This window comes from Vicia villosa, linkage group LG2 (genome assembly GCF_029867415.1).
Source record: "Vicia villosa cultivar HV-30 ecotype Madison, WI linkage group LG2, Vvil1.0, whole genome shotgun sequence".
NCBI lineage: Eukaryota > Viridiplantae > Streptophyta > Magnoliopsida > Fabales > Fabaceae > Vicia > Vicia villosa.
The window spans coordinates 204,453,619-204,478,492 of record NC_081181.1 but is presented as its reverse complement, the minus strand read 5'-3'; the positions used below and the strand labels follow the sequence as shown (position 1 = coordinate 204,478,492).

Sequence of the window (24,874 nt, the reverse complement as noted above, 5' to 3'; positions counted from 1 at the left end):
ACCATTTCAAATCAATTAATAAGCTAATTACTTAAATGAATCTCTTTTAGTCATGTGAACTATAAACTAATCTTTTGTGCTCGTCAAACAGAGCCTTAGATCTGCTCTCCAATGCAAAAAAACATGCAACTACTTTAACGAGTTACACGCCATTATTATCAAACTAGTTTAGAGTGTGATTGCTATGTCAAATTCAGTTTCCGCACGAGTAGCAAGATATAACCAATTCACATTCAAATTTTTCCTAAGTACTATTTTAACATGAGTCATTATACAAAATTTCCGGTACTAGTTTATTTGCATGACACGTCAAAATGAAAAATACAAACAAGCATAACAAAGAATCAAGAGTGTTCTTCAGCACAGTTTATCAACTAATACATGATCATGATGATGGACCTAACACATATCTCATTCTTCTATCAACTTTGCCACCATCATCACAATTCATATGTCTGTGTCTATCAACATTTAAAAAGTATAATGTCTTTCAGACCGAAATAGAAATAAAAGTGGTAGCCATCATCACAAGATACACACGACCCTGCAAAAATAAAAGAAAAAAAATACATACATTAATGCAATTCAATTATTAAACCTAGAAGTAATTAACTTGATAACCATACATTAAGCAACCCTAATTAAGTGAAAAAATGAAAGAAAGACGTAATTAATTATTACCATAACTGCTTCCGACGATGCAATGCCAAGTGCCGCCGTATCTGCGATCAAACTCTTTCTTTATCTCATCGGCAATTCTTGCGTCCGAATCGTACGTCTTGAAAGCCTGGTTCAAGAAAAGCTCAAGACTATAAGAAACAAGACACCGTGAAACGCAAAACCTAGAAAAAGAATAATCCAAAAACGGTAAATGAAGGAAGGAACTAACGGTGGCGGCTATAGCAAAAGCCTCGTCTTCCATCTTTTTATACAGACGCGGATCAGCGATGGCTCTCTTGGGAGAAACAGGTGGTGGTGGTGGTGGTGGTGGTGAGCCGGGAGTGGGATTCGCCGGTGGAGCTTCGGCGACGTTGTTGTTCTTATTCTTCTTGGTCTTGTTGTTCTTGGCCATCTTTCTTTGTTGAGTTTTGGTGACAAGGGAGGAAGGTGAGGACTGAAGAAGGAGATGCGTACAAGTGCTACTGATCAAGGTTGATAGGGTGGGTGGAAATATATAGCAAATGAAAGTAAGAAATAAGAATGGTGTGAAATTTTGATATTATGAATTAGTTTACAAAATTGTCCAATGCAGATTAAAAATTACTGTATTGGATTTTTTAAAATTATATATTTTTTAACAAAGTTAAATTTTTAATCATATATATGATATTTGATTCTATCTACTCATATTTTTTTATTCATTTTAAATTATTCAATTTTTCTGAGACATTAACTTTATAATTCATTTGTAATAATAAATAACTATGGGACAACTTCTCTACCGATTTCAAAAAATTGGGTAGTGTACCTTCCACCAATCACATTGCATTATTTAGTTTTATCTTATTTAATTAATTATTAAATAGTATATTTTTTTATTGTTTCCAAGATATTTTACATTGAAGGTAACTTTACCCAACTTTTTGAGTTGAGTAGATAAGAATTCACCAATAACTATTTATTATGTGCAGCAAGACCACCATAATAACCATTGTATAGCATTTTAATCTACTTGCACAACTAAACAAATAAATTTGATAAGCTTATTGAAATAGTTTATTTTAAACATTTTATTTAACTCTATAAATTTATTGTATACTCATTTTTTTAGGTGGAAAAAATTACAAATGACATTTTTAAATCTTTCACTACAATTTATGGGTTTTTTTAAGAAATGAGAGAATGATACTCAGTGAGGAGACAAATAAACGAGTTCTTTGAAGCTGAGGTAATTTTGATCGGACTTTATAATTTTTCTGACTCTGCCACTACCCTAAGGATCGCGTTCGGAGAGCAAGATCACGCAAAAGAAATAAAGGTTAAGTACCTTAGTCATCGATGTCCCCTCTTCATATAATATGATCATTGAGCGACCAGCCTTTAACCGACTGGGAGCCGCTTTATCCACTTTGTATCTATGCATGAAATACCCGCTCCCCAACGAACGTGTGGGGGTAGTACGCGGAGACCAGGATATCGCTAGAAAGTGCTGTGTAGAAAACATTAAATTAAAGAGAACGTGCCCCCAGGCGTGAGGGCTAAAAAGGCCAACCCTTGGATAACTCCGCCCGCCGAGGCAGTCGAGAGCAATGATGTTCCTCATCCATCCCACAACACAAGAACAATAGTAATGGAGCGGAATGTAGGATTGATGGAACCGGATGGAGCGGTGTGGAATGACATGGAATAAAATGATATTCCATTGTTTGAATAATTTAAAAACGGATGGAACAGAGCGGAATATAGTGGTATGAATTTCATTCCATTCCATCACTTACAATCATTTTTCTCACCCTCCGATTTGGACGGAATGAACAACTTACCTTGTTCCGTCCTAAAATTTCCAAACAATAGAATGATATCTTTGTTCTGCTCCATTTCGCTCTGCTCTATTCCGCTCCGTTGATTTTATGATATCTAAACATAGCCTTAAGGAATTAAAAAGATAAAAAGTATGAGAAATTCTTTGGCCACCTCCCTATCTTCTAGTCCACCTCTGGTGAAAACCCCATTATACCCCTGACTTCGGAAATGAACTTCCGAAATGCATGAAAAAGGTGTTTTCGGAAGTTCATCTCCGAAAGCGCCTTTTTTTTTGAAAAAAATGTCTTATTTCGGAAGTTCATTTCCGAAACTACAATTTCGGAAATGAACTTCCGAAATAAAACGCGTTCTGCAGATTAAGCAGAACTCTCCCCCTCCCCCAAATCATTTACCCTAATCATCATCAAACACTTCCATAGGCGAAATTTCTGCAGAAGCAAGTGTGAAGTAGCCAAACTCTTCTTCCAAACTCAACCAAACTCATCATTAAACACTAATTGGTAAGTTTATCATTGTTTTTTCAAGTTTTAGATCTATTTGATTAAACTATATTAGGGTGTTTAGAATCTGAAAAAATGACATTAAGATAGCTTAGTACTGATATTAGGATGTTTAGTAGGCAAAAAAATGGATTTGGTTTAGGTTTTTGGGTCTGCCATTGGAGGTTGCAGAGAAGCTCTGCATGGGGGTGTTTCGGAAGTTCATTTTCGAAAACACCTCCATCCCAGTTTTCGGAAATGAACTTCCGAACTGTACCAAAAGTTCATTTTTTTTTGTTTTTTCATTTGTCTCGCATATTAATTGATTTCGATTGTTTACAGGATTATGTCAGACCAGCCAGCACGCATCAGACAGGGGAGAGAGTCCCAGACTGCGTCAGCTAGACGCGAGCGGGCGGCGGCGCATCTGGCGTCGATCCAGGGACGGGGGCAGGGACGGGGACGCCGTGTCCGCGTTCCACAGGACTTGGTGGAGAGTTCATCTGCTTCAGGCTCTAGGAGTAGGCTGGCTCGGGTATCTTCTTCCCGCCAGCGAGAGGAGGAGGATGAGGATGAGGAGGAGGAGGAGGAGGTCATACCGGATGTTGACCCTCCAGTCGGGGAGGAGGAGGAGCAGGAGGAGCAGGAGGTGGATAGCTTTCCGGGAGGGCCTTTTGACACTTCCCTGCTGATTCACTACCAGGATCACGTCGCTCGGCGGATCTGGGAGGGAGAGGTATTTTTTTTAACTTAGCCGTTTATTTGTCACCATTTTTTATAATTTTACCGTTTATTTCTCGCTTATTTGTTTTTTTTTAACAGGAGAGAGAGCCATTGAAAATGGTGAACCACTCCAGGAAGATTTTCGTTCTGTTTAAACCAGCAGCTCAGTGGTTTAACGACCACGTGCGAGGTTCAGGGCTTAGCGGGCTCTGCATGACCGGGTACACCACCATCAACACCGGCATGCAGGGGGCATTTGTGGAGCGCTGGCACAAGGAGACGTCATCTTTCCACCTGCCGGTTGGGGAGATGACGATCACCTTGCACGACGTGCAGTGTCTTCTCCACCTGCCGATTAGGGGGCCGCTGTTGGACCACTCCCGGATCCAGAGGGTCGAGGCCATCGAGTGGATGACGCTCTATCTGGGCATGGAGGAGGAGGTTGCTCACTTTGAGTGCGCCACGACATCTGGGCCTCATATCCGGTTCACCACACTGAAGACTTATTTTGAGCACCATCTGGACGCGGCTGCCGAGGCTGCGGGTGACGAGCTGTTCACACAGTATCACCGCGGCTGCGCTCTTCGGTGCTGGTACATGCATGTGGTAGGCGCTGCATGCTTTGTGGACAAGAGCGTCAGGTACGTCGACGTGACCTACCTCCGCTATTTCATGGACCTGGATACCGTTCACCAGTGGAACTGGGGGGCAGCTACTCTGGCATATCTCTACCAGAAGCTGAATGAGGCCTCCAACTGGAGGACGAGGCAGCTGGTCGGATCCTGCACTCTGCTTACGGTACGTTTGATTTTAACACATTCTCGTATTTATTTATTTATTTATGTTTCGTATTTATTTTTAATACATTATCGTATTTGTGTTTCAGAGCTGGATCATCTCCTACTTCTCCCGCATCCACGGCTTCCACATCGATCCTGCGTACGTTGACGCCATGCCCAGGGCCGCCAGATACGCCCTCCAGAGGGGGAACGATGCGGTGGGACCATACCGCTTGTACCTGGACCGCACGATGCACGACGACGTCACCTGGAGGCCGTTCGCCGACTATGCTCAGGTTGTCCCCTTCGACGGGGTTGCTCTATATTCAGGCTGGTTGGCATGCGGGACCGGCATCATGGTCCGGTATCTCCCGGAGCGGTGCATGCGGCAGTTTGGGTTCGTGCAGATCATACCCAGGTCACCCTTCGAGGCTGCTCCTGACACAGTGACCAGAGTGCAGCTCACTGCCATATGGGAGGAGTGGCAGCATCATGTGGTACCGGAGGAGTACCGTCGCATGCGGGTCACCCAGGACTGGCACAGTGTGGAGGGGTACGTCACATGGTTCTACCGGGTGTCCCATCCTCTCTTGAGACCCGACGTTCCCAGCGCTCCTAGGCCAGCACACGAGGAGATCCTGGAGAACCGGCAGGCGGAGGATGACCACGCCATTGATCTCCTTCCGATCTGCCAGCGGATAGAGATGCTTGGGCGGGACGCGTTGCATCGAGGTGTCATTCATCAGGGCGGACCAGAGGCAGTCGCCGTGATGGAGATCATCGTCACTGATGCGGGCCGTGCGGCGGGGTACAGGCGGCAGAGGAGGGCCCAGGGTGAGCGGGTTAGGCACACTCAGTAGTGGTGGGGTTTATTCATTTTTTGATTTTGGATTGTATATTTAGCACACTATTTTTATTTATTTCGGTTTGTATATAATATTTTCATATTAGTATTTTTTTTTGTTTATTTATCATATTAGTGTTTTCAGTCTATCTATTGTTTATTTTATTTGCCGGTAACGTTTAATTAAAATGCGGTTGCGTTTAAGAAAAAACATTAAAAAAAACACAGTTTCTGCATAATTCGGAAATGAACTTCCGAATTCACCCCCCATGAGGTGTTTTCGGATGTTCATCTTCGAACGCGCCCCCCATGAGGTGTTTTCGGATGTTCATCTCCGAACGCACCCCCCATGAGGTGTTTTCGGAGATGAACTTCCGAATCAAGGAAATTTTTTTAAAAAAAAAGCGCTCCGGAAGTTCATTTCCGAAGCAGGGGTAGTTTGGGAATTTCGCTGGGGGTGACCCCCCATAGGGAGGTGGGTAAAGAAATTTTCAAGAGTATTTATTTTTGATAATCTAAAAAACTGAGGTAACAAACCATCTCGTAAAATCTAAAAAAATAAAAACGCCTTTTTGATTGAAAAAGAAATAAAGAATTTTTATCTCGGTTTTAATAATAAAAATCAAGGTAACATTTTGTTCAAAAATATTAAAAGTTACTCCCTCGGTTTTTTATTATAAGTCGTTTTGAAAAAAAAATTGTATTTAAATATAAGTCGCTTTACAATTCCAATGAATAATTAATGCTATTTTTCCTATTATATTTTTAAATATTTATTATTCTGTCTACTTTCAATTGTATAAATTTATCTTTCACATCTCATTAATAAAAGATAATTTTGTAAAAATCTTCATAATTTCTCATTTTCATAAAACAATTATTATTTTTCTTAATCTGTGTAAAACATCTAAAACAACATTTTCATAAAATAATTATTATTTTTCTATCTGAAAAAGACTTATAATAAAAAACTAACAATTATTATTTTTTTTATCTAAAACAGACTTATAATAAAAAATGTAGGTAGTATAAAGAAGTAGAAATATTTTGTTCAAGGAAAAGTTGCAATAAACCAAAAGAAGATAATGCAGACTGATGGGCCACTTAGAACTAACGTGGCAACAGTTCCTTGGATTTGGAGAAGACAACAACTTGGTAAGAAATAACAGAACAATTCAATTTCTGATTCTAAGTTCATAATTCAAATTTGATACTTGACACAACTAGAATAGTTGATAATTAAATTTCTCCCATTTACAATATTCCCCATGTTCACCCTTGTACAATTCTCAATCAAATTTTCACACTTGAAACCCAATTTCAACTTCAATTTCTTCCATGATGGTGCATACAGGACACAACCCACTTTTTCTTTCTCTCGTTTGGACCCAAAGTTTACTTCTTTTCATCTGGGTAGCTTCAAGTTGAGAGCATACAGGGAGAGAGGTTCCTTCTTGGGAGGTAAAGTGTATAAAAATGGGGTTTTGATGGGAGAGAAAGGGTGCAAGAAGAAAAAGAGAGTAGTTTTGGTGAAAAATAATCAAGGGTTTGGATTCAATAATGGTGGTGGTGGTGGTGGAAGGGATGATGGTGGGACTGCTAGGATTTTGGGTAATCTTGCTTTGGCTATTGGGTTAACTTATCTTTCAGTGACTGGACAGCTTGGATGGATTTTGGATGCTATTGTCTCCATTTGGGTATCCTCTCCCTCTCTTTGTTTAGAACTAGTTATGATTAACCAACTGCAAAAAATTAATTTTTACCGAATGGATTTCGTAAAATTGATTTTAGTTAAAAGTGAGTTGCATTTGTATTTGGATAATTTATGTTAAAAGTGATTTTTTATCAGTTCATTGTTTGGATAGTTTTTGATCTTGCTTGCTTTTGAATATGCAATCATATAATAGGTGTGGTAAGATTCTTATCACATTTCAGTACAATGAAATTCAGAATCATTTCCATGCCATGGTGGAAGCTACAAATGGGTGCTTCAACTTAAGAATCGATTTCTAACGTAGGAAGCCAAATGTATTTACATCAGTTAAACCATGTTTGACCATTGCTATTAGCTAACTCAAGTTTAAGCCTTCCGTTTGTGGAATCAAACATGGCCTTCCAACTCGAACTCTAGGTTGCTTGAGGCCTGACAAACATCGTATTTCAATACAAGTGTTCATGAAACCTATCAATGAGGTGGGAATCAGCTCTTATTGCCCACTTTCACTTGATATTTTACCTTTTCAGTTTTCATGGTTTTTCATGACAAATTTGGGTGATGTAAATTAGGCCCTGTTGTAGAAATATTTTCTATTTTCATCTCTTAAAATTTGTGTTGGTTTTTCTTGTTAACAAACTGTTAACAAGGAGAAAAGAGACTTTTAAAGTGCGTCGTCTTGATGGAGTGAAGATAAATTACTAGCTAAGGATGAAGAGCAATTTACTTATAGTATCTCTTTTATTCTTGTTATTAGATTTTGATGATGTTGCATTGGATGTGTGCTAAGACTAGATAAAATAAGATTAGAAATGACTATTAGAGAGTGTTAGGATAACACCTTTAGTAGAAAACATGGTAGAAAATAGGCTTTTGTGGTTTGAACATGTATAGAGAAAACTTGTCGATTCTAGAGGTAGAGGAAGACTTAGAAAAATTATAAGAGAAATTATTAAGAAACATCTCGAAATTAACAATTTGGATAGAAACAAGGTCCTGGATAGAACATTATAGCGTAGTGGAATAAAACTTGGTTGTTGTTGTAGTAAATTTTTGATGAGTTTCTCCATGTGTTTTTTACATCACCTAAATTTGTAAATACACACTTAGTCCCTTATAATGTCTTTTTGTAAATTTTCAAAGAACTATCTTTTTTTTCGTTAGTTGATTTTGTCTTCTAGTAAAGTTTTTCCTCTAAAACTAGTACATGTGAATTAATCATCTAACTGTTATTTGAATCCTGTTCTTGTTTTTCTTTATTCGAATGCAGATCTTTGCAGTGTTAGTACCGATAGTAGGTCTCGGTGCTTTCCTCTGGTGGGCAGGAAGAGATATAATGAAAGGCACTGTAAGGCTTCTTCATAACTTAACTCTAAAACTTCTTTCTCAGTCAACTTACACTTTTTAACTTGGATATATTTCTTACGATTGGTTTTTGTATTGAGAGCGAGCTTTGCTGCCCTTTGTGGTCCTATTCGATTCGAGAAATGAGTCTCTATTGTTGTGCAAAAAATATCTAATTTTCACAAGTCTCTATTGTTGTGCAAAAAATATTTAATTTTCTCACACAAAATAGCTTTTTTATTATTTGGACTATTGAGATGAAAAGTATTTTATTCTAAGGTGATTTGTACCTTCACTGACTCGGTTTTGTTGTTTCTGTATTGTATCTGCAGTGTCCAAACTGTGGAAATGATTTTCAGGTTTTCAAGTAAGAGATATTTTATGTACATCCTAATAAACTACTTAATGATGATTTATTTTGAAGCAGTTCAAATCGATCGGTTTTACCTTATAATGTCTGGTTATTTGTTACAGATCCACTTTAAATGAGGAATTGCAGTTGTGCCCCTTTTGCGGTCAACCTTTTTCTGGTAAGAATGGAAATCTTATATTTTTCATTCGCTTTTCTGTCGATATTAAGCTTAACACTTCCTATCCGTGGTTAGAAAATTAATTGAGACATTTGTTTTGATATCAGTTGATGGCAATGAGTTTGTAAAGGAATCTGTGAACTTTTCAAACCAATCTACAACATTTGGACAAGCTTTTGACAATATCTCGCGATCTAGAAACGGTAACCTTCTTCACAAGGCTTGTTTAAATGCTACTCCTTCGTTGTCTCATTATTCTTTATTATCCCTTCATCTTTGATGATGATGCTGTGCTCCCTTATTTCTTTTATCGCAGACGAGGATTCCGGTAGAGCAATTGATGTTGAAGCTGAAATAAAAGACGCAGATTGAGTCTTTGCTGAGTGTGTCCTCAATATTCACATACTAGAGGAAAGAGTGTAGTAGTGTGCATGCATGGTAGCACATTTTAGAGAGGATAGGAATATATTGATTTGAGTAGCATTACAATTGTAATATAATTTTTGACAGTGATGTTTCTCTTTCACATATCACACCTCTACTATTTTTGTTTACCAAAATGCTTCTTCAATCTACTTTTTAATTTTGTTATTGAGGGAAGTATTATCATATCACTAGTAAGCATATTTATCAGTAGGTAGGCATGTATCCTGCAAAGTGTCATAACTTCCTAAACCATTTCTTTAAATACCTTCAATAAAATTCCTCAAAACTGTCTTCTCTTTGCAAAGATAAGGACGAAAAAAGAAGCCATGTAGGGCAACTTATTAGCAGATATTACAACTACCTCGTCAGGACTTGATTTGTTCTCCAACAGGACAAGTGATTATTTAGAAAATTTCCAAAAAAGTCATCTAGTAAAGTTAATTATGTCATCCACATGAGTTCTAGATGAAGTACATATAGTTGATTTGCTTTCCAAATTTATAGACGTTTCAAATAAGTTAAACGCAAAATCTGGCAAGGATTGTTAAATGTATGATATTTCCTGTATAGTCCACATCTATAAAATCTTCAAAGACGTCTGATTTGTCTTTGTGTATTTCAAACTATTCTTCAATTAATCATTTAAATACTCCCTCCGTCTCATAATAAGTGTCTCATTTGCATTTTTTCCTTGTCTCAAATTAATTGTCCATTTACAATTCCAATGCATCAATCATTATTATTTTTCCACTATTATACCCCTATTTAGTAACTTTCACGTTATTCAACTACTATTAATAGGGGTATTCTAGTAAATGACATTAATTTTTTTACTAAAACCAACACATTCAATCATTTTCTTAAAAACCGCGCATTGCTCAAATAGGACATTTATTATGAGACGGAGGGAGTAACTCTGTATCAATTTATAAGTAAAAGTCAATGTTTTTACACTTATTAAAAAAATTCAAATTTTTTGGGTCTTTCTTGAAATATGTTTTATAGAGAGACGTAAAAACAATTTCAATTGGTTGTTGTTTATAGAAAAATAAGAGAAAGTTAATTAAATGTAATTTATATTTAATTTTACTTTGAAAAAAAGATGGATTTTTAGAATAAAATGTTAAAATGAAATAACTTTTGATGTTTTTTTTTTTTAATAATTTGGTACAAGAAAAACGTGTGGTTTTTTTGCTTATAACTAGGTAAGGAGGGATTACTATGCTAATGACATATGCTAAGTCCAGTCTATTATAAATCATATTATACATGATGCTTCTAACACCACTTTAATGTTTATACATGATGCTTCTAACACCACTTTAATGGGGAGTAGTCTTCATCATCTCTGCTTTTAGGATATTGCATAACCAGAAACTTAGAGTGATGACTCAAATGAGTGTTAATGATTTTAGCATCAATCATTATAAATCGTTCCACCACTTTTTTTCAATTGTGAAGATCGAAGCATCTTTAGATTGAAGATAGTGATCAAGTTGGCAGTTCTGGTTAGATAAATTGCATACAAGAATTAATCAAGAAGGAAGACAAAGATAATATGGATTGAGCATATTTATCTTAATTGTTTTCTTTGATTTTGTTTTAACCAAAAACTAAACCAAAACCATATAACGGAATATTAAATTTTCAATGGTTCACCATTGAAGACTGGACTAGGTGCAAGCGAGGACAAAAGATTGATGGTAGATTGTTAAAGAGTTAAAGATTGATTAATTCAAAATATTTCAAATTTCTTATTTGAATTATTAAAGGTTAATCTACATATTACAATCTCATTATCTCTATCTCATTGGTGGTGTTTGTATCGTTACGTCTGATTCTTTAAATTGCATAAAACTCCTTTTAAAAATTGTTTTCACCATTAAAACTTCAACAAAATAAACTTTTGTTTTAAAATTAGTTGAAGGGAATCAGTCTATTCACCCCTTCTAAATCTTTGATCACCATATTCAATTAACAACTGTCTCTTTAAGGTCTCCACGCAAGAAAGATATTTTGATATTCATTCGTAGCTAGAGGTGAATTGTTATAATTTTGATATTTTGATATTTTGATATTTTGATATTTTGACCTCTTGTATAATTTTGTACAAAAAATTTTTCACCTCTTGTATAATTTTGTAAAAATTTTTTTCACCTCTAGTAATTTTGATATTTTGATATTTTGTTATACAAGGTTCTATTTCTTAAAGCTCATATTCATTCACACCTTCAAGATAACCAATGGAGACACACTTCACATCTCTAACATCCATCTTGTCTTGTTTAATATGCACTAACACCAAAGTTCTAAAAACCTTAAAATTGAAGTAGTCTTCCGGTTTCCCGCTCCAAACATACATAAATGTTTTGATACCTATTCACTTGGGTGCATATTTGTTCATTAAATAAGTTGCATTAGCAATAACTTCACCCCAAAAACTCTTGGATAGCTTAGTTTATAAAATCATGCACCTTACTTGCTCCAAATAGATCATATTCATGCATTTAGATATGTCATTTTGTTGCGGTGTGTCAACTATGGTTCTATGCCTCTTTATATCTTTTTTCTATAAAACTCATTACATTACTATGAAACGATCTTTGGATAATTGTTTATTCTTAAAACTTCTAGTTTAGTTTTCAATTGGTTTCCTATAAAATTATGTCATTCATTAAACTTTTTTAAATATGTTCCAGAATGTGAGCTCATACTTTTTTAGAAAAATCATCAATCATAGTGAGAAAAATACAAACCACCCCTATGTGTTACGACTCTTGTCAGACCCAAAAATCTGAGTACACATACTAAAACCATATACTAGAATTATGCATACCAATGTCAAAATCCACTCTATGTTATTTGACTAGTATGCAATGATCGCAAATTTCTACTTTGTTTTGCTTCTCACTACCTAGAATACATTGTTTAGATAGTTCAACCAAACCTCTTTTATTGATATGTTGTAATCTTAAATCCAATAATTTGGTTTTATTATAAAAGTATTAACTAGATACTGATGCATTACTAATAACAATGGAACAATCTGAAACATAAAAAACCACATATTTTAGACTATTTAGCAATTATTAATGCATCATACGAAATTTTTAACATGCCATGTTCAATTCTAGTGTAGTATCCTAAATAATCAAATATGCTTATAAACAACAAATTTTCTTACAAGGAACTCACAGTTGTCAAACATCTTGAGTCAAATAGTCCAATTCCATGAAACTTGCAAATCTAGAAATATGTGATAAAATATTTTTGAGTTCATGACCCGGGCTTTCTTCGTCTCCGAACCTATTACCACTAGTGCATCAACATTCGCATAATCATCCTCCCCCTCTGGAATATTCTTATTGAAATGATCGATTTTATGACATATAAAACATTTGTATTTGAACTTGTCAAATCCCTTAGACTTGAACTTAGACATATATTTATGGAAAAATACTCATTTTGGTCCCTTAACTATAGGTCATGGTTCACTTTGGTCCCTTATATTTTTTTTCATGCCAAATTGGTCCCTTAATTTTCAAAATGATGCAAACTAGTCCCTTCCATCAACTCCGTTAGTCAAAGTCTGTTAAAAATCTACGTGGCACATTTGACTAACTATTGTGACGGAAAACCGGTGCTAAAACTATTTCTGGATTTTAATTATTGTTCATCTCCTTCCCCAAAATTTTCTGTATTTTAATTTTTGATGGCTCATTTGCAAATCTAGAAATTCAGTGATGGCCCATGGATATTGATTCATTGCATATCAGATTCACCAAATCACAACTCAACACACATACATATTTACTTTTAGCCTTTTATGCTCAGCTTCTCAAGAGTAGTTCCTAATATGATCATACTCTGAGCTAGATCAAACAGTTGTTGCAATCGAAAGAAAAGAGGAAGAAGAGGAAGCAAATCACCTTGAAGAAAAATCGACTCGTTGGTGGCTCCTCGTTGATATTTGCACCGTCGATTATGGGTTTGTTGTTCCGTTTTATTTTTTCCCAATTAATACGCTCATTTGTAATATATAGCAACCAAATATTGAAATGGGGTTTAGGCTATGTTTGGATAGAGTAAATTGAACGGAGCGGAAAGAAGTGGAGCGGTATGGAGTGAAACGGAACGGAGCAGAATGAAATAAAGACGTCATTCCATTGTTTGAGTATTTCTTAATGGAATAGAGAGATTTTGTCATTCCGTCCAAATTGGAGGGTATAAAAAATGATGGAAAGTGATGGAATGGGATAGAATGCATTCCATCCGGTTCCGCTTCATTCCATCCATTCTTAATCGATCCAAATAATGGAACATAAGTTTATTCCATTTCGTTCCATTCCATTCCACCCATTTCCATCAATCCAAACATATCCTTAGGGTTTGAAAGGGGTTTGGGTTTTTCTTGTTTGTGTGAATACACGTTGTTGATAGCTATGGTTAGGGTTGTTCGTTTAACGTTGATTTTGCTCTCAAATGCAAATTTAGTGTTTGTATTTGATAACCCTTGTGTGTATTGTTGCTTTTACTGGGTTTTACTGGTGTTGTTTAGTACTAAGAGTTTGTGTTGAGTAGAAAGCAGAGAGGCATTGGGTTTAATAGCGATATCGAGAGAGACAAGTTGAGAGAAGAGAGATTCGATATAAAAGGTTGTTGTTCTTGCGAAACGGCCATGGAGGAATTTATGGAAACTTGCAAAGTGAGATAAAAGGCTAAAAGTAAGTATGTATGTATGTTGAGTTGTGATTTGGTGAATCTGATATGCATTGGATCAATATCCACGGGCCATCACTGAATTGCTAGATCTGCAAATGAGCCATAAGGAGATGAACAATAATTAAAATCCAGAAATAGTTTTAGCGTCGATTTTTCTGACGCTAACTCTGTCACCATAGTTAGTCAAATGTGTCACGTAGATTTTTAACTAACTTTGACTAATAGAGTTTACGGAAGGGACTTGTTTGCACCGTTTTGAAAATTAAGGGACTAATTTGGCACGAAAAAAAGATAAGGGACCAACGTGAATCATGACCTATAGTTAAGGGACCAAAATTAGTATTTTGCCTATATTTATTTCCTTTTTGGTTCCCCTACTCTCATTCATCCCTTTTGAAACAATCAATCATTCTCAACTATTAACAACCTTCAAAATCTTCACCTTGGTTCCTATAGATGATTACACCCCGTCCAAGTTGATACTGCATTTTTTACCATAAAGAAGAGAAACTTTGAAATGCTCAAAGGATCTAGGTAATAAGCTCAACAAGAATAGACCATAGTCCTCATAGTCAAATTTCACCTCAATATTTTTGCAAGTCAACAATAATTTTGTGAAATTCTGTAATTTCGCAACAATGTATTTGTCCACCACCATCCAAAATAAATAAAGTTATTGCTTCATACATACAACAAATTGTTTATCTAGATCGATCCAAAATGATCTATTATGGAGAAGAAAACATCTCTTTAACCCTTTATCAATCAAGAGTCTGAACAAGAGATAACAAATGAGTTAGAAGAAATGAATTCAACGAGTTTACAAGAAGTTTTCATAATTTCTTCTAATCATATGTGACTCAATCTTTCATCCTTCATTATGAGTCACTTGATTTCGAAAAATTAAGAAGTATTTATATACTCGTAGATAACTTCCAATGATCTCCTAGTTCTTATGGTTACAACTCTTTAAGAATCTTTCTCTTCGTCTCTTAAAGTTTCTGTAACTAGAAAATCTCCATCCTTTGAAAAAAAAAAAGAAAAACCACTTAAAAATGACAAATTTTAAGACAATTTATCATAAAGGTCATTTGACCGAACGAAAAATTTCAACTTTTTTGGTGAAATAGATTTTAAGACGAAAATTCCACAAGAATTTTACATCGATCTTTTGAACATGACGTAAATATCTTTGTAAGTGTTTTTTTTTTTTTTAAGTACTTCAAATTGATCCATAGTTAAAATATCTTGTAACCAGATTTTCTTTATCTTTGAACTGATTCTTTAATACTCAAACCCCTTTTCACTCAAACTAAGAGGGGTAAATCACAGCACATCCTTTGCCTCTTCTAAAACTTGCAAGTGACTCAATGTTACAAAATCGGATTTTGGTCCACAAAATCCAACACGCTTCATTCTTCCTAACGTAACAATGAAAGCGTTAATTTCCACACCATATACTCAAATATACTTCTACAACTGCACTTTATTTTCTCATAATTTCATGGTTGAACATGAATAAATTAGTGAAAGTCAATAAAAATCTCTCTGTATTTAAGCTGTTCATAATGTCAACTTCCTTTACCTCTTTCTATATTGTAAATGTTTTGACAATGTAAAAGATGCCACAAAGAATTCCAGCAATTCATCCCACTCACGTTCATGTTAAAACCAATAGAAAAATAACCACTTGGTGAGTTTTCTATTACCTAAAAGAGAGTATATAATAAGGAGAGTTTCACATTGATCTCTCATTGTATCTAACAAATAATAAGATTCATCATGAATGTGTTAAGCAACAAATGCTTAGTATTTATTCTGTTATTATCTGTATTTGTATCATCATGTGTGAGTGTGACGTCGACTAAGGTGGAATCTCAGACATGCTCAACCCGGAGGAGTCCTTGTTTTCTCAAGAAACTACCATGTCCTGCTCAATGCCCTTCAAAATCACCAGCCAACCCAAGAGACAAAATTTGCTATCTTGATTGTGATTCTCCTGTGTGCAAAACTCAATGCAAGAGTAAGAATGTTTACATGATACATTTGCATAGAAATATTTTAGTTTAGCATTTTGTTATGGTAAATCTGATAGTGTTAATCATATATTGGATTGGATGTGAACAGGTCGCAAACCAAATTGTAATGGTCGTGGATCTGCATGCTTAGACCCTCGATTCGTTGGTGCGGATGGCATTGTTTTCTATTTCCATGGAAAAAGGAATGAGCATTTCAGTTTGGTATCTGATGTCAACCTTCAAATCAACGCTCGTTTTATCGGCCTTAGGCCGAAAGGGAGACCAAGGGATTATACTTGGATTCAAGCATTAGGAGTTTTCTTTGATTCTCACAACTTTTCTGTTGAGGCCACTCCATCTACAATTTGGGATGATGAAGTTGACCATTTGAAGCTCTCTTATGATGGAAAGGAACTCGTAATCCCAGAAGGCCATCTTTCTACATGGCAATCTGAGGAAAGTCAACTTAGAGTCGAGAGAACCTCGAACGAGAACGGTGTAATGGTTACAATTCCAGAAGTTGCTGAAATATCAGTCAATGTGGTGCCGGTGACCAAGGAGGACAGTAGAATTCATAACTATCAGATTCCCCATAATGATTGTTTTCCTCATTTGGAAGTACAGTTCAAATTCTATGGTTTATCGTCTAAAGTTGAAGGTGTTCTTGGTAGAACTTATCAGCCTGATTTTCAAAATCCGGCGAAACCAGGCGTGGCAATGCCGGTTGTTGGAGGGGAAGACAAGTATAGAACCACGTCGCTTGTTTCTGCCAACTGTAATGCTTGTATATTCTCTTCTGCTAAAGATTCTGAGCAGAAAGGATTGGAGATTATTGAATATGGTATGATGGACTGCACTGGTGGTGCCAGCAGTGGTAATGGTATAGTTTGCAGAAGATAAATCTGGTAGTTTCCATTGTTTTCCTTTAATAATTGAACATATTCTAAGAAAAAGTATCTGTGATGTGCTCAGTAACTAAAAGTTAATGTTTTGTAATCATATTATCTGATTAATAAGAAGTATAATAATTTGTTTGTTTATACGTGATTAAATATTGTGGTGATTATATGGAAGTTTGTTTATTAAGAAGCAAGACAATAAATTTTGTTAATCAGTAGATAAAGACATACAATGTGCTATAAGTTCATACAATTACGGAATTATAAGAGGCAAACAATCTAAATTCATCAAAAGTGTGTATACAAGTAATGAAAAATGAGACGTTAGTGTCGACAGCCTAACGCAAATAGAGAGGATCGAGAAGATGAATAAAGTTAGGAATTTCATTATTTTATGCCTCAAGATTCTACTTTTGTTAAGCTTATTACTCACAGATTTTAAAGATGTCTTTCTTTAGTGTAAGGAAGGATCTGGATCCTCTCCAGCATATTTGGTGCTGCTATCCATCCAGCTGCAGGTGATCTGTTTTCGTGTAAGGAAGGCATTATCACCTTGGAGGTGCTCCAATCAACTATAAGAACCAAGGAGTTAATTAAGATAAAAGAGTTTAAGGTTTTATGACATGGTGAAAGTCCAAGTGTTTCAAGAGGAAAGAGCAAGAGTAGAGGAAATCAAAAAGGAAAAAAAATTTAGGTCAAAGTTGAAGTTCAAAGGTTTTGATAAGTCAAAGTTAAAATACTTCACTTGTGATAAAACTAATCGTTTCAAGAAGGATTGTATTTGTCATGATAGAGAGAGCAAGTGTGATTCTATTTAGATTCCTGTTTTCTCAAATGAGGTAGGTTATGAGAGTGCTGGTGCACTAGTGTCTGGAGGTGAGTCTAGAGACAGAGAAGAGTTGCGTCACAAACTCAGGATTCTATTATCACATGTGTCTAAAAAAAGAATACTTTGAAACTTTGGAGCCGAAAGTAAGTAGAATTGTTTGACTCGGTAACAATAAGACCTGTAAAGTTTATGGCATTGATACAATTAAACCAGGGGCGGATCTATAGCCCAGCCAGCCCGGGCATGCGCCCGGGCTCAACCCCTTCTTTCGTTGTATACTCCCTCATCTAATAGTCGATTTTTAGACAATACCAGGGGCAAAATTAATAATTTTTAGACAAAATATAGGACAAAATTAGTAAAAATAGGGGGCAAAATTTTTAGACAAAATCAATGGCAAATTTTTTAGACAAAATCAAGGGCAAAATTAGTAGAAACGGGGTATAAAATTAGTAAAAATAAAGTGTAAAATTTTTGCCCAGGCTCCCTAAAATTTCTAGCTCCGCCACTGAATTAAACTATAAATATTTGATAACCGTGAGTTTCTTCTACGCAATGCGAGGTATGTTCTCCAAGCGTAAGAGAAATTTGCTCTCTATAAGCATGTTCGATGATTTAGGCTATAACACTAAAGTTGAATTAAGAGTGTTGAAAATGTTGCATGGCGCATTGATCATGGTTAAAAGGTCTAAAATGTGTGAGTTGTATATTTTAGATGGTTTCTGTTATTGGTAAGGCATTCTTAGCTAGTCAAGATTTTTATGACAAAACCAAACCATGGCATATGAGATTAGTTCATGTTAGTGACAGAGAGTTGGTTCAGCTGGCTGAACAAAATTTGTTAGAAAGTGAGAAATTGAACAAACTAAAATTTTGTGATAATTCCATACTAGACAAACAACACATGGTGAAGTTTGAAAATGGAATACATAGTTCTAGTACACCATTTGAATATGTTTATCATTAGCGAGAATCTTACTTTAGGTGAGACTCGTTTGAAGAAGTGCAAAGACCCGGAAGTGAATCAAACTTTGCTAGTTTTTAATTTTAAATATTTTGACAACTACGTACGTCACGTAACACTTAAGTTGGAATGTAGGGTTGATAGGAAATTTAAAACAAAAAACATGTTTTTTCCATACCAAAGTACTTTTACCACATTGCACTTTATTTCTCATAATTTCATGTTATTCCATACTAAGAAAATCATATTATTCCACCTTTCATGGTTGAACATGAATACCTTAGTAAAAGTCAATACAATCTCTGGATACAAGCTTTTGTCTTGATTCTAAACCAAAAAGTCAACTTCCATTACCTCTTGCTATATTGTAATTATTTTGACAATGTAAGAGATGCTAACTACAATTCAAACTATTTTTCATCCTACTCTCACTCACGTTCATGTTACAATCACTACAAAAATAACCACTTGGTGAGTTTTCTATTAGACAATAAAAGTATATAAGGAGAGGCCACATTGATCTCTCATTGTATCTAACAAAGAGATTCATCATGAATGTGCTAAGCAATAGATGCTTAATATCTGTTCTGTTATTATCTGTGCTTGTATCATCATGTGTGACTATGATGCATGCTTTTGTAGATACTCAAACATGCGCAAGTCGATGGAGCCCTTGTTTTCTCAAGAAACTACCTTGTCCTTCTCAATGCCCTTCAAAATCGCCAGTTAACTCAAGAGACAAAGTTTGCTATCTTGATTGTGGTTCTCCTGTCTGCAAAACTCAGTGCAAAAGTAAGAATATTTATGTTTAAACCTTTATTTAAACCTCTGACTGTCTGAGATAATAATCTTATATTGAATTGGATGTGAACAGGTCGCAAACCAAATTGTAACGGTAGAGGATCTGCATGCTTGGACCCTCGGTTTGTAGGTGCGGATGGCATTGTTTTCTACTTCCATGGCAGGAAGAATGAGCATTTCACCTTGGTATCTGATGTCAACCTTCAAATCAACGCTCGTTTTATCGGCCTTAGGCCGAAAGGGAGACCAAGAGACTATACTTGGATTCAAGCATTAGGAGTTCTCTTTGATTCTCACAACTTTTCTGTTGAGGCCACCCCATCAACAATTTGGGATGATGAAGTTGACCATTTGAAGCTCTCTTACGACGGAAAGGAACTCGTAATCCCAGAAGGTCACCTTTCTACATGGCAATCTGAGGAAAGTCAGCTCAGAATCGAGCGAACATCGAACGAGAATGGTGTAATGGTTACAATCCCAGAAGTTGCTGAAATATCAGTCAATGTGGTGCCGGTGACCAAGGAGGACAGTAAAATCCATAACTATCAGATTCCTGATGATGATTGTTTTCCTCATTTGGAAGTACAGTTCAAATTCTATGGTTTATCATCCAAAGTTGAAGGTGTTCTTGGTAGGACTTATCAACCTGATTTTCAAAATCCGGCAAAGCCAGGCGTGGCAATGGCGGTTGTTGGAGGGGAAGACAAGTATAGAACCACGTCGCTTGTTTCGGCCAACTGTAATGCTTGTATATTCTCTTCTGCTAAAGATTCTGAGCAGAAAAGATTGGAGATTATTGAATATGGTATGATGGATTGCACTGGTGGTGCCAGCAGTGGTAATGGTATAGTTTGCAGAAGATAACTTTGGTGGTTTCCATTGTTTTCTTATTATGATTTAAAGTTGTAACTCTGAGAAAAATTGTTGTGGTTTCTACTAAGTGGCCAAAATGTTCTTGTTTTGTAACCATATTCCTTTTGAATAAGAAATGTACTAATTTGTTTGCTTATAAATGATTGAATACTATGATTACAAGTAGCACCAAGCCACCAACACCTCTGAAAAAAAACGTGTCCAAAACATGTTTGTGTCAGTGTCAGACACCGCACGACACAGATACTTGTGATTGATTACCTTCAATTTATTTATTTATTTATTTAAAATATTATCGATGTCCACGTGTCTGGTATGTGTTTGTGGTTCATCGATTCCTCCTTCCATACATTATGATATCATGCGTAAGATCAAGATCATTGTTGAAACTTGAAATTATGAAAATACCTTGTTAAATTGGGATCATTTTTTGCATATTGATATAAAAAAGTCTATAAAAAGAGCTTATAGCTTAAGTATTCTGAAATGAGACAACCAATAGTTGGCAGAAAACTTGTATGAAAAAAGAGAAAAGCAAATTACATTATCAGAAGCAGTAACTTTTCAATAGTTGATTCATTTTCTAAAGAACTTTTATTGTAAAGTGAAAGAAGAACTCTTATACAACAGAACCTTATAGTAACTTACATACAATTTCTAGTCAGCTAAATTGCTCAAATATTATATAGTAACTTGCTTATAGGCAAAAAACAAAAAGAAAACAAATGTGATAATGTAACAGAAAATAACCTTTCATTCATCAAGCAGGACTTTTCAATTTAGTCATAGGCCGGAACAGCCGTTATACTTAACGACCTGTGGCCAGAATCACGGATACATGAAAAAGAACTCATCTTCCACGTGGATTTACCAATTGCGAGAAGACTGCACTCGTGGCAGCGTCTTCACCATCATCGTCTGTGACGGAGTTGCTTCCATCAATCATACTCACACTGTTATCAAAATTCTCAAGTGGTGTCAACTGAATCCCGGTTATGTGGTTTGTGCTGTTATCCTCAGGTTCCCTGAGTGCTGACGAGGTTTCTTGTAGCTGCAAAGCGTATTCGAGGTTCCATAAAACATCTCCCATTGATGGTCTATCCACTCCATACTCGGCCAAACACTTCTCGGCTGTCTCCCCAAACTTCTTAAGCGAAGCAGGATTGACCTTCCCGACAAGTTGTTGATCCATGATTTGATCAAGCATTCCTTTCTTCTGCCAGTTCATTGCCCACTCGGCTATATTGACCTGCTCCCTAGGAAGGACAGGGTTCAAAGCCGGTCTTGTGCATAGCACTTCCATTAAAACTACTCCGAAGGAATAAACATCGGATTTCTCTGTGAGTTGTTGTCGTCTAAAGTATTCTGGATCAAGATAACCGAAACTACCTTTAACGGCCGTGCTCACGTGAGTTTGATCGAGTGCAGGGCCGGTTTTGGAGAGGCCAAAGTCAGCAACTTTAGCAACAAAGCTATCGTCTAAAAGGATGTTTGTTGTCTTTACATCTCGGTGAATAATACTTTGTGATGCACCGGTGTGGAGATAATGAAGGCCTCTTGCTGCGCCGATGCAAATTTCGAGTCTTTGTTTCCATGATAGAGGTGGTAGGTCTGTTCCATACAAATGACTCCTGAGGGGACCATTAGCCATGTATTCATAGACAAGAATCATTTCTGACCTCTCATCACAATACCCAATTAGAGACACAAGATGGCGATGGCGAAGCTTGGATAACATCTCAATTTCGGTTCGGAATTCAGCAAGACCTTGTTCGGATCGAGGATTTCCTCTTTTAACAGCTACATTGGTACCATCATCAAGGCTTCCTTGATAAACCCTGCCGAAACCACCAACTCCGAGAAGAAGCTTCTCGTCGAATTTGTTGGTTGCGTCTAGTATTTCTTGGAAAGTGAAGAACCGTCCAAGATTTGTCGAAGAAATGAAGCTTGCAGTTCCTCCGCTCTTCTGTGAAGTTGTTGACATTTTCGTCATGGTCTGAGAATTTCCATATAAGGGCAATGGCAGCCATGAATGACCACCCTCTTGAGGAGACTTCGACTTTCTTCTAACCAACAAGCAAAAACTCAAACCAACAAAAGCTAAGGCAACGAAAGCACCAGCGGCGGAACCAACAATTATTCCTATCTTGTTCTTTTTTGATTTTGAATTAGGAAGGAGACTCGAAACCGAAGAAAGTCCATCCAAGCTCTTCCATGAATTGCTAATTTTCATTATCTCCAATCCGTTCATCGTTGCATTTGTAATGTCTGCCATCGTATCAGGACCGACACTTACCGTCAAAGTACTATCCGATGCATTAGAAACAAAGTCCTTATAGTAAGGCAAAGCCAAATCATTAGTCATAGATGATAGATCGAGGCTTCCAATAGCTATATCCGTATTTATGAACACATTGAACACTAACGTGTTCATCGCCTTACTAATAATATCGCAAAAGTGCAGCCGAACAAAATAGGAGAAATCCGGATCCACATTAAAACTCCAAGTAATGTTGAAATTCGAATTGGCAACATTCGCATCCCCCATTGCTTCAGCAGTCGCATAGACCCAATTAGGCGCCGTCTCAGATGTAACACCCGGTCGATACCTAATGCTCGAAGGGTTAGTCGATACATTAGTGACCGAACTGTTCACATGGAGATACTTCTGATCATTCTCCCAAGTCCTTCCCAACGTGTCGTTTTCGGCAGTTAACAAGGAACCTCCTATATTCAAACGGTAAACAGTCTCGAAAGCAAGTTCCGAAAGGCCATTAAAAGGCGCTAACGGGCTAAGCGCCAATGCCTGATCAACAAACAAATCATCCGGCATTGACACAACTTCAATCGCGTTCACAAAAGCAACCGAACCATTCGAAGGAATGAACGTTACAGTCAAACTATCAGAAGTTACATTAACAGCATACTCTCTAAACAAATAAGAACCACTATAGTTTCTAAAACTGAAGTTCCTCAACAAAACAAAATCATCACTAACAACTGTTACAGAAGCTGAAGTCAAATCATGACTAGCATTTGGAATAGGATAAAAATATAACCTAATCCAATGCCTACCTGGTTGAACTCCAAATCTATAAGAACCTTTATCACTGAAAACTCGAGCCGATCCATAAATTGGAGACGGAACATCACTCGAATTTGAATTACCAACAACAACCGAATTCCCAGTCTTTACCACTAGTACAGAATGCTCCGAATCCGGAACAAAATCACGATCTTGAAAGCTAATTCTTTTAGATGAACCACAAGCAATTAAATAATTATCATGAGGTGTGTATAAGGCAAATGACACATTCACCAAAATTGCAATAACAGTAACAACAACCAAAACAAGTTTCACCCTCATCACCATCACCATTGTATTCTTCACTAACACCAACCCATAAACGGATTTTAAGCAATTACAAGAATACCCTTTTAACTTCCAATCCCAAAAGTCACAAACTTGAAGAAAAAAAAACAACCTGCAACAACATGAAAAAAAAACAACCTCGGATCTATCAAAATCAATGCACAAAAACCAAACAAAAGACAATGAATCTTGTAACAAGACAACATTAGAACTCACAAAACAAACATAAATTAGCTCAAAAAAAGGGTGTTGATTAAAATGTATGTAGAGTTAGTTAGTTACCTTTGAAGGAAGCAAAATGAGAACAAAGGGGTTGCCACAAAAAATGTTGAAATGAAGAAAGTGATGAAAGGTGAAGTTTTTAGTGTGGTTGCAATGCAATGCAAACACCCTTTTCCAGGCTGGTGAATAGCCTGTCAAAAAGAGGACCCCACAATGAAAAAAAAATTATGAAGCTTCAAATTCTGCAAGTTGCTAGAATTTGATAAAATAAATAAAAACCAGCTGGTTCTGAAGATTTTGTGGAATCTTTGAGTGATAAAAAAATATATATATTTTTTGAAAAAAAATGGTGGAAGTTAGAGAAATGAGAGTTGAAAGGGTTCTATTTTTGTGGAAAAAAAAAAGAAAAAAACAAAAGAACATGGGATGGTGGAAAGGAAAGGAATATAGTTGCTGCGCTGGGTTCAACGATGTGTGGGGTCCAGTTAACGCGGCTTGGAGGGATACAGAAGGGGCAGAGAGATTGATGATATACAGAGTTGGATGATCTGAGATATTAAGTGTATTTTAATTTAATTTCAGTGAGGATAATCACGGTAAGAATTTTAGTATATGGTTACTATTTGTTTGGAAGTTTGTTTATTCAAAACCCTTTCAAAGAAGACAATTTGTGGGAATTATAATTTTATTTTTTAGGCTAAATTCATGGTATATCACTTTAAGTTAAAATGTTTTAACAAAATTTTGGCAAAGGTCACAATGGATGAGAAACTTTTTTATGGGGAGGTTTGTGATAATTTGCATGGAGATTGATCTGATCTTGTCGGTTGTCGGAAAGGTTAATGTTAAT

General features: G+C 36.3%; 5 protein-coding genes across 5 annotated transcripts; 3 read left to right on the top strand and 2 right to left on the bottom strand.

Moving 5' to 3' along the window:
* Positions 1-219: 219 nt before the first annotated feature.
* On the bottom strand, positions 220-1,188 carry LOC131648010 (dynein light chain 1, cytoplasmic-like). Its single transcript, XM_058917809.1, has 3 exons — positions 890-1,188; positions 682-787; positions 220-544 (listed from the first exon to the last, which is right to left on the bottom strand). Exons 1-3 carry the CDS (start codon positions 1,070-1,072, stop codon positions 465-467), a joined length of 369 nt encoding a protein of 122 aa, XP_058773792.1. The 5' UTR covers positions 1,073-1,188; the 3' UTR covers positions 220-464.
* A 5,282-nt stretch (positions 1,189-6,470) lies between these two features.
* Positions 6,471-9,425, top strand: LOC131648009 (uncharacterized). Its single transcript, XM_058917808.1, has 6 exons — positions 6,471-7,006; positions 8,294-8,371; positions 8,700-8,734; positions 8,842-8,897; positions 9,005-9,100; positions 9,214-9,425. Exons 1-6 carry the CDS (start codon positions 6,578-6,580, stop codon positions 9,267-9,269), a joined length of 750 nt encoding a protein of 249 aa, XP_058773791.1. The 5' UTR covers positions 6,471-6,577; the 3' UTR covers positions 9,270-9,425.
* Positions 9,426-15,477: 6,052 nt separating this feature from the next.
* On the top strand, positions 15,478-17,097 carry LOC131648008 (uncharacterized). The gene is made up of 2 exons (XM_058917807.1): positions 15,478-16,068; positions 16,173-17,097. The coding sequence occupies exons 1-2, from the start codon at positions 15,828-15,830 to the stop codon at positions 16,961-16,963; spliced, it is 1,032 nt and encodes a 343-aa protein (XP_058773790.1). The 5' UTR covers positions 15,478-15,827; the 3' UTR covers positions 16,964-17,097.
* Positions 17,098-19,306: 2,209 nt separating this feature from the next.
* Positions 19,307-20,555, top strand: LOC131653667 (uncharacterized). The gene is made up of 2 exons (XM_058923919.1): positions 19,307-19,547; positions 19,630-20,555. The coding sequence occupies exons 1-2, from the start codon at positions 19,307-19,309 to the stop codon at positions 20,418-20,420; spliced, it is 1,032 nt and encodes a 343-aa protein (XP_058779902.1). The 3' UTR covers positions 20,421-20,555.
* A 445-nt stretch (positions 20,556-21,000) lies between these two features.
* On the bottom strand, positions 21,001-24,581 carry LOC131653665 (receptor-like protein kinase THESEUS 1). Its single transcript, XM_058923918.1, has 2 exons — positions 24,085-24,581; positions 21,001-23,914 (listed from the first exon to the last, which is right to left on the bottom strand). The coding sequence occupies exon 2, from the start codon at positions 23,806-23,808 to the stop codon at positions 21,280-21,282; it is 2,529 nt and encodes an 842-aa protein (XP_058779901.1). The 5' UTR covers positions 23,809-23,914; positions 24,085-24,581; the 3' UTR covers positions 21,001-21,279.
* Between the last annotated feature and the right edge of the window lie 293 nt (positions 24,582-24,874).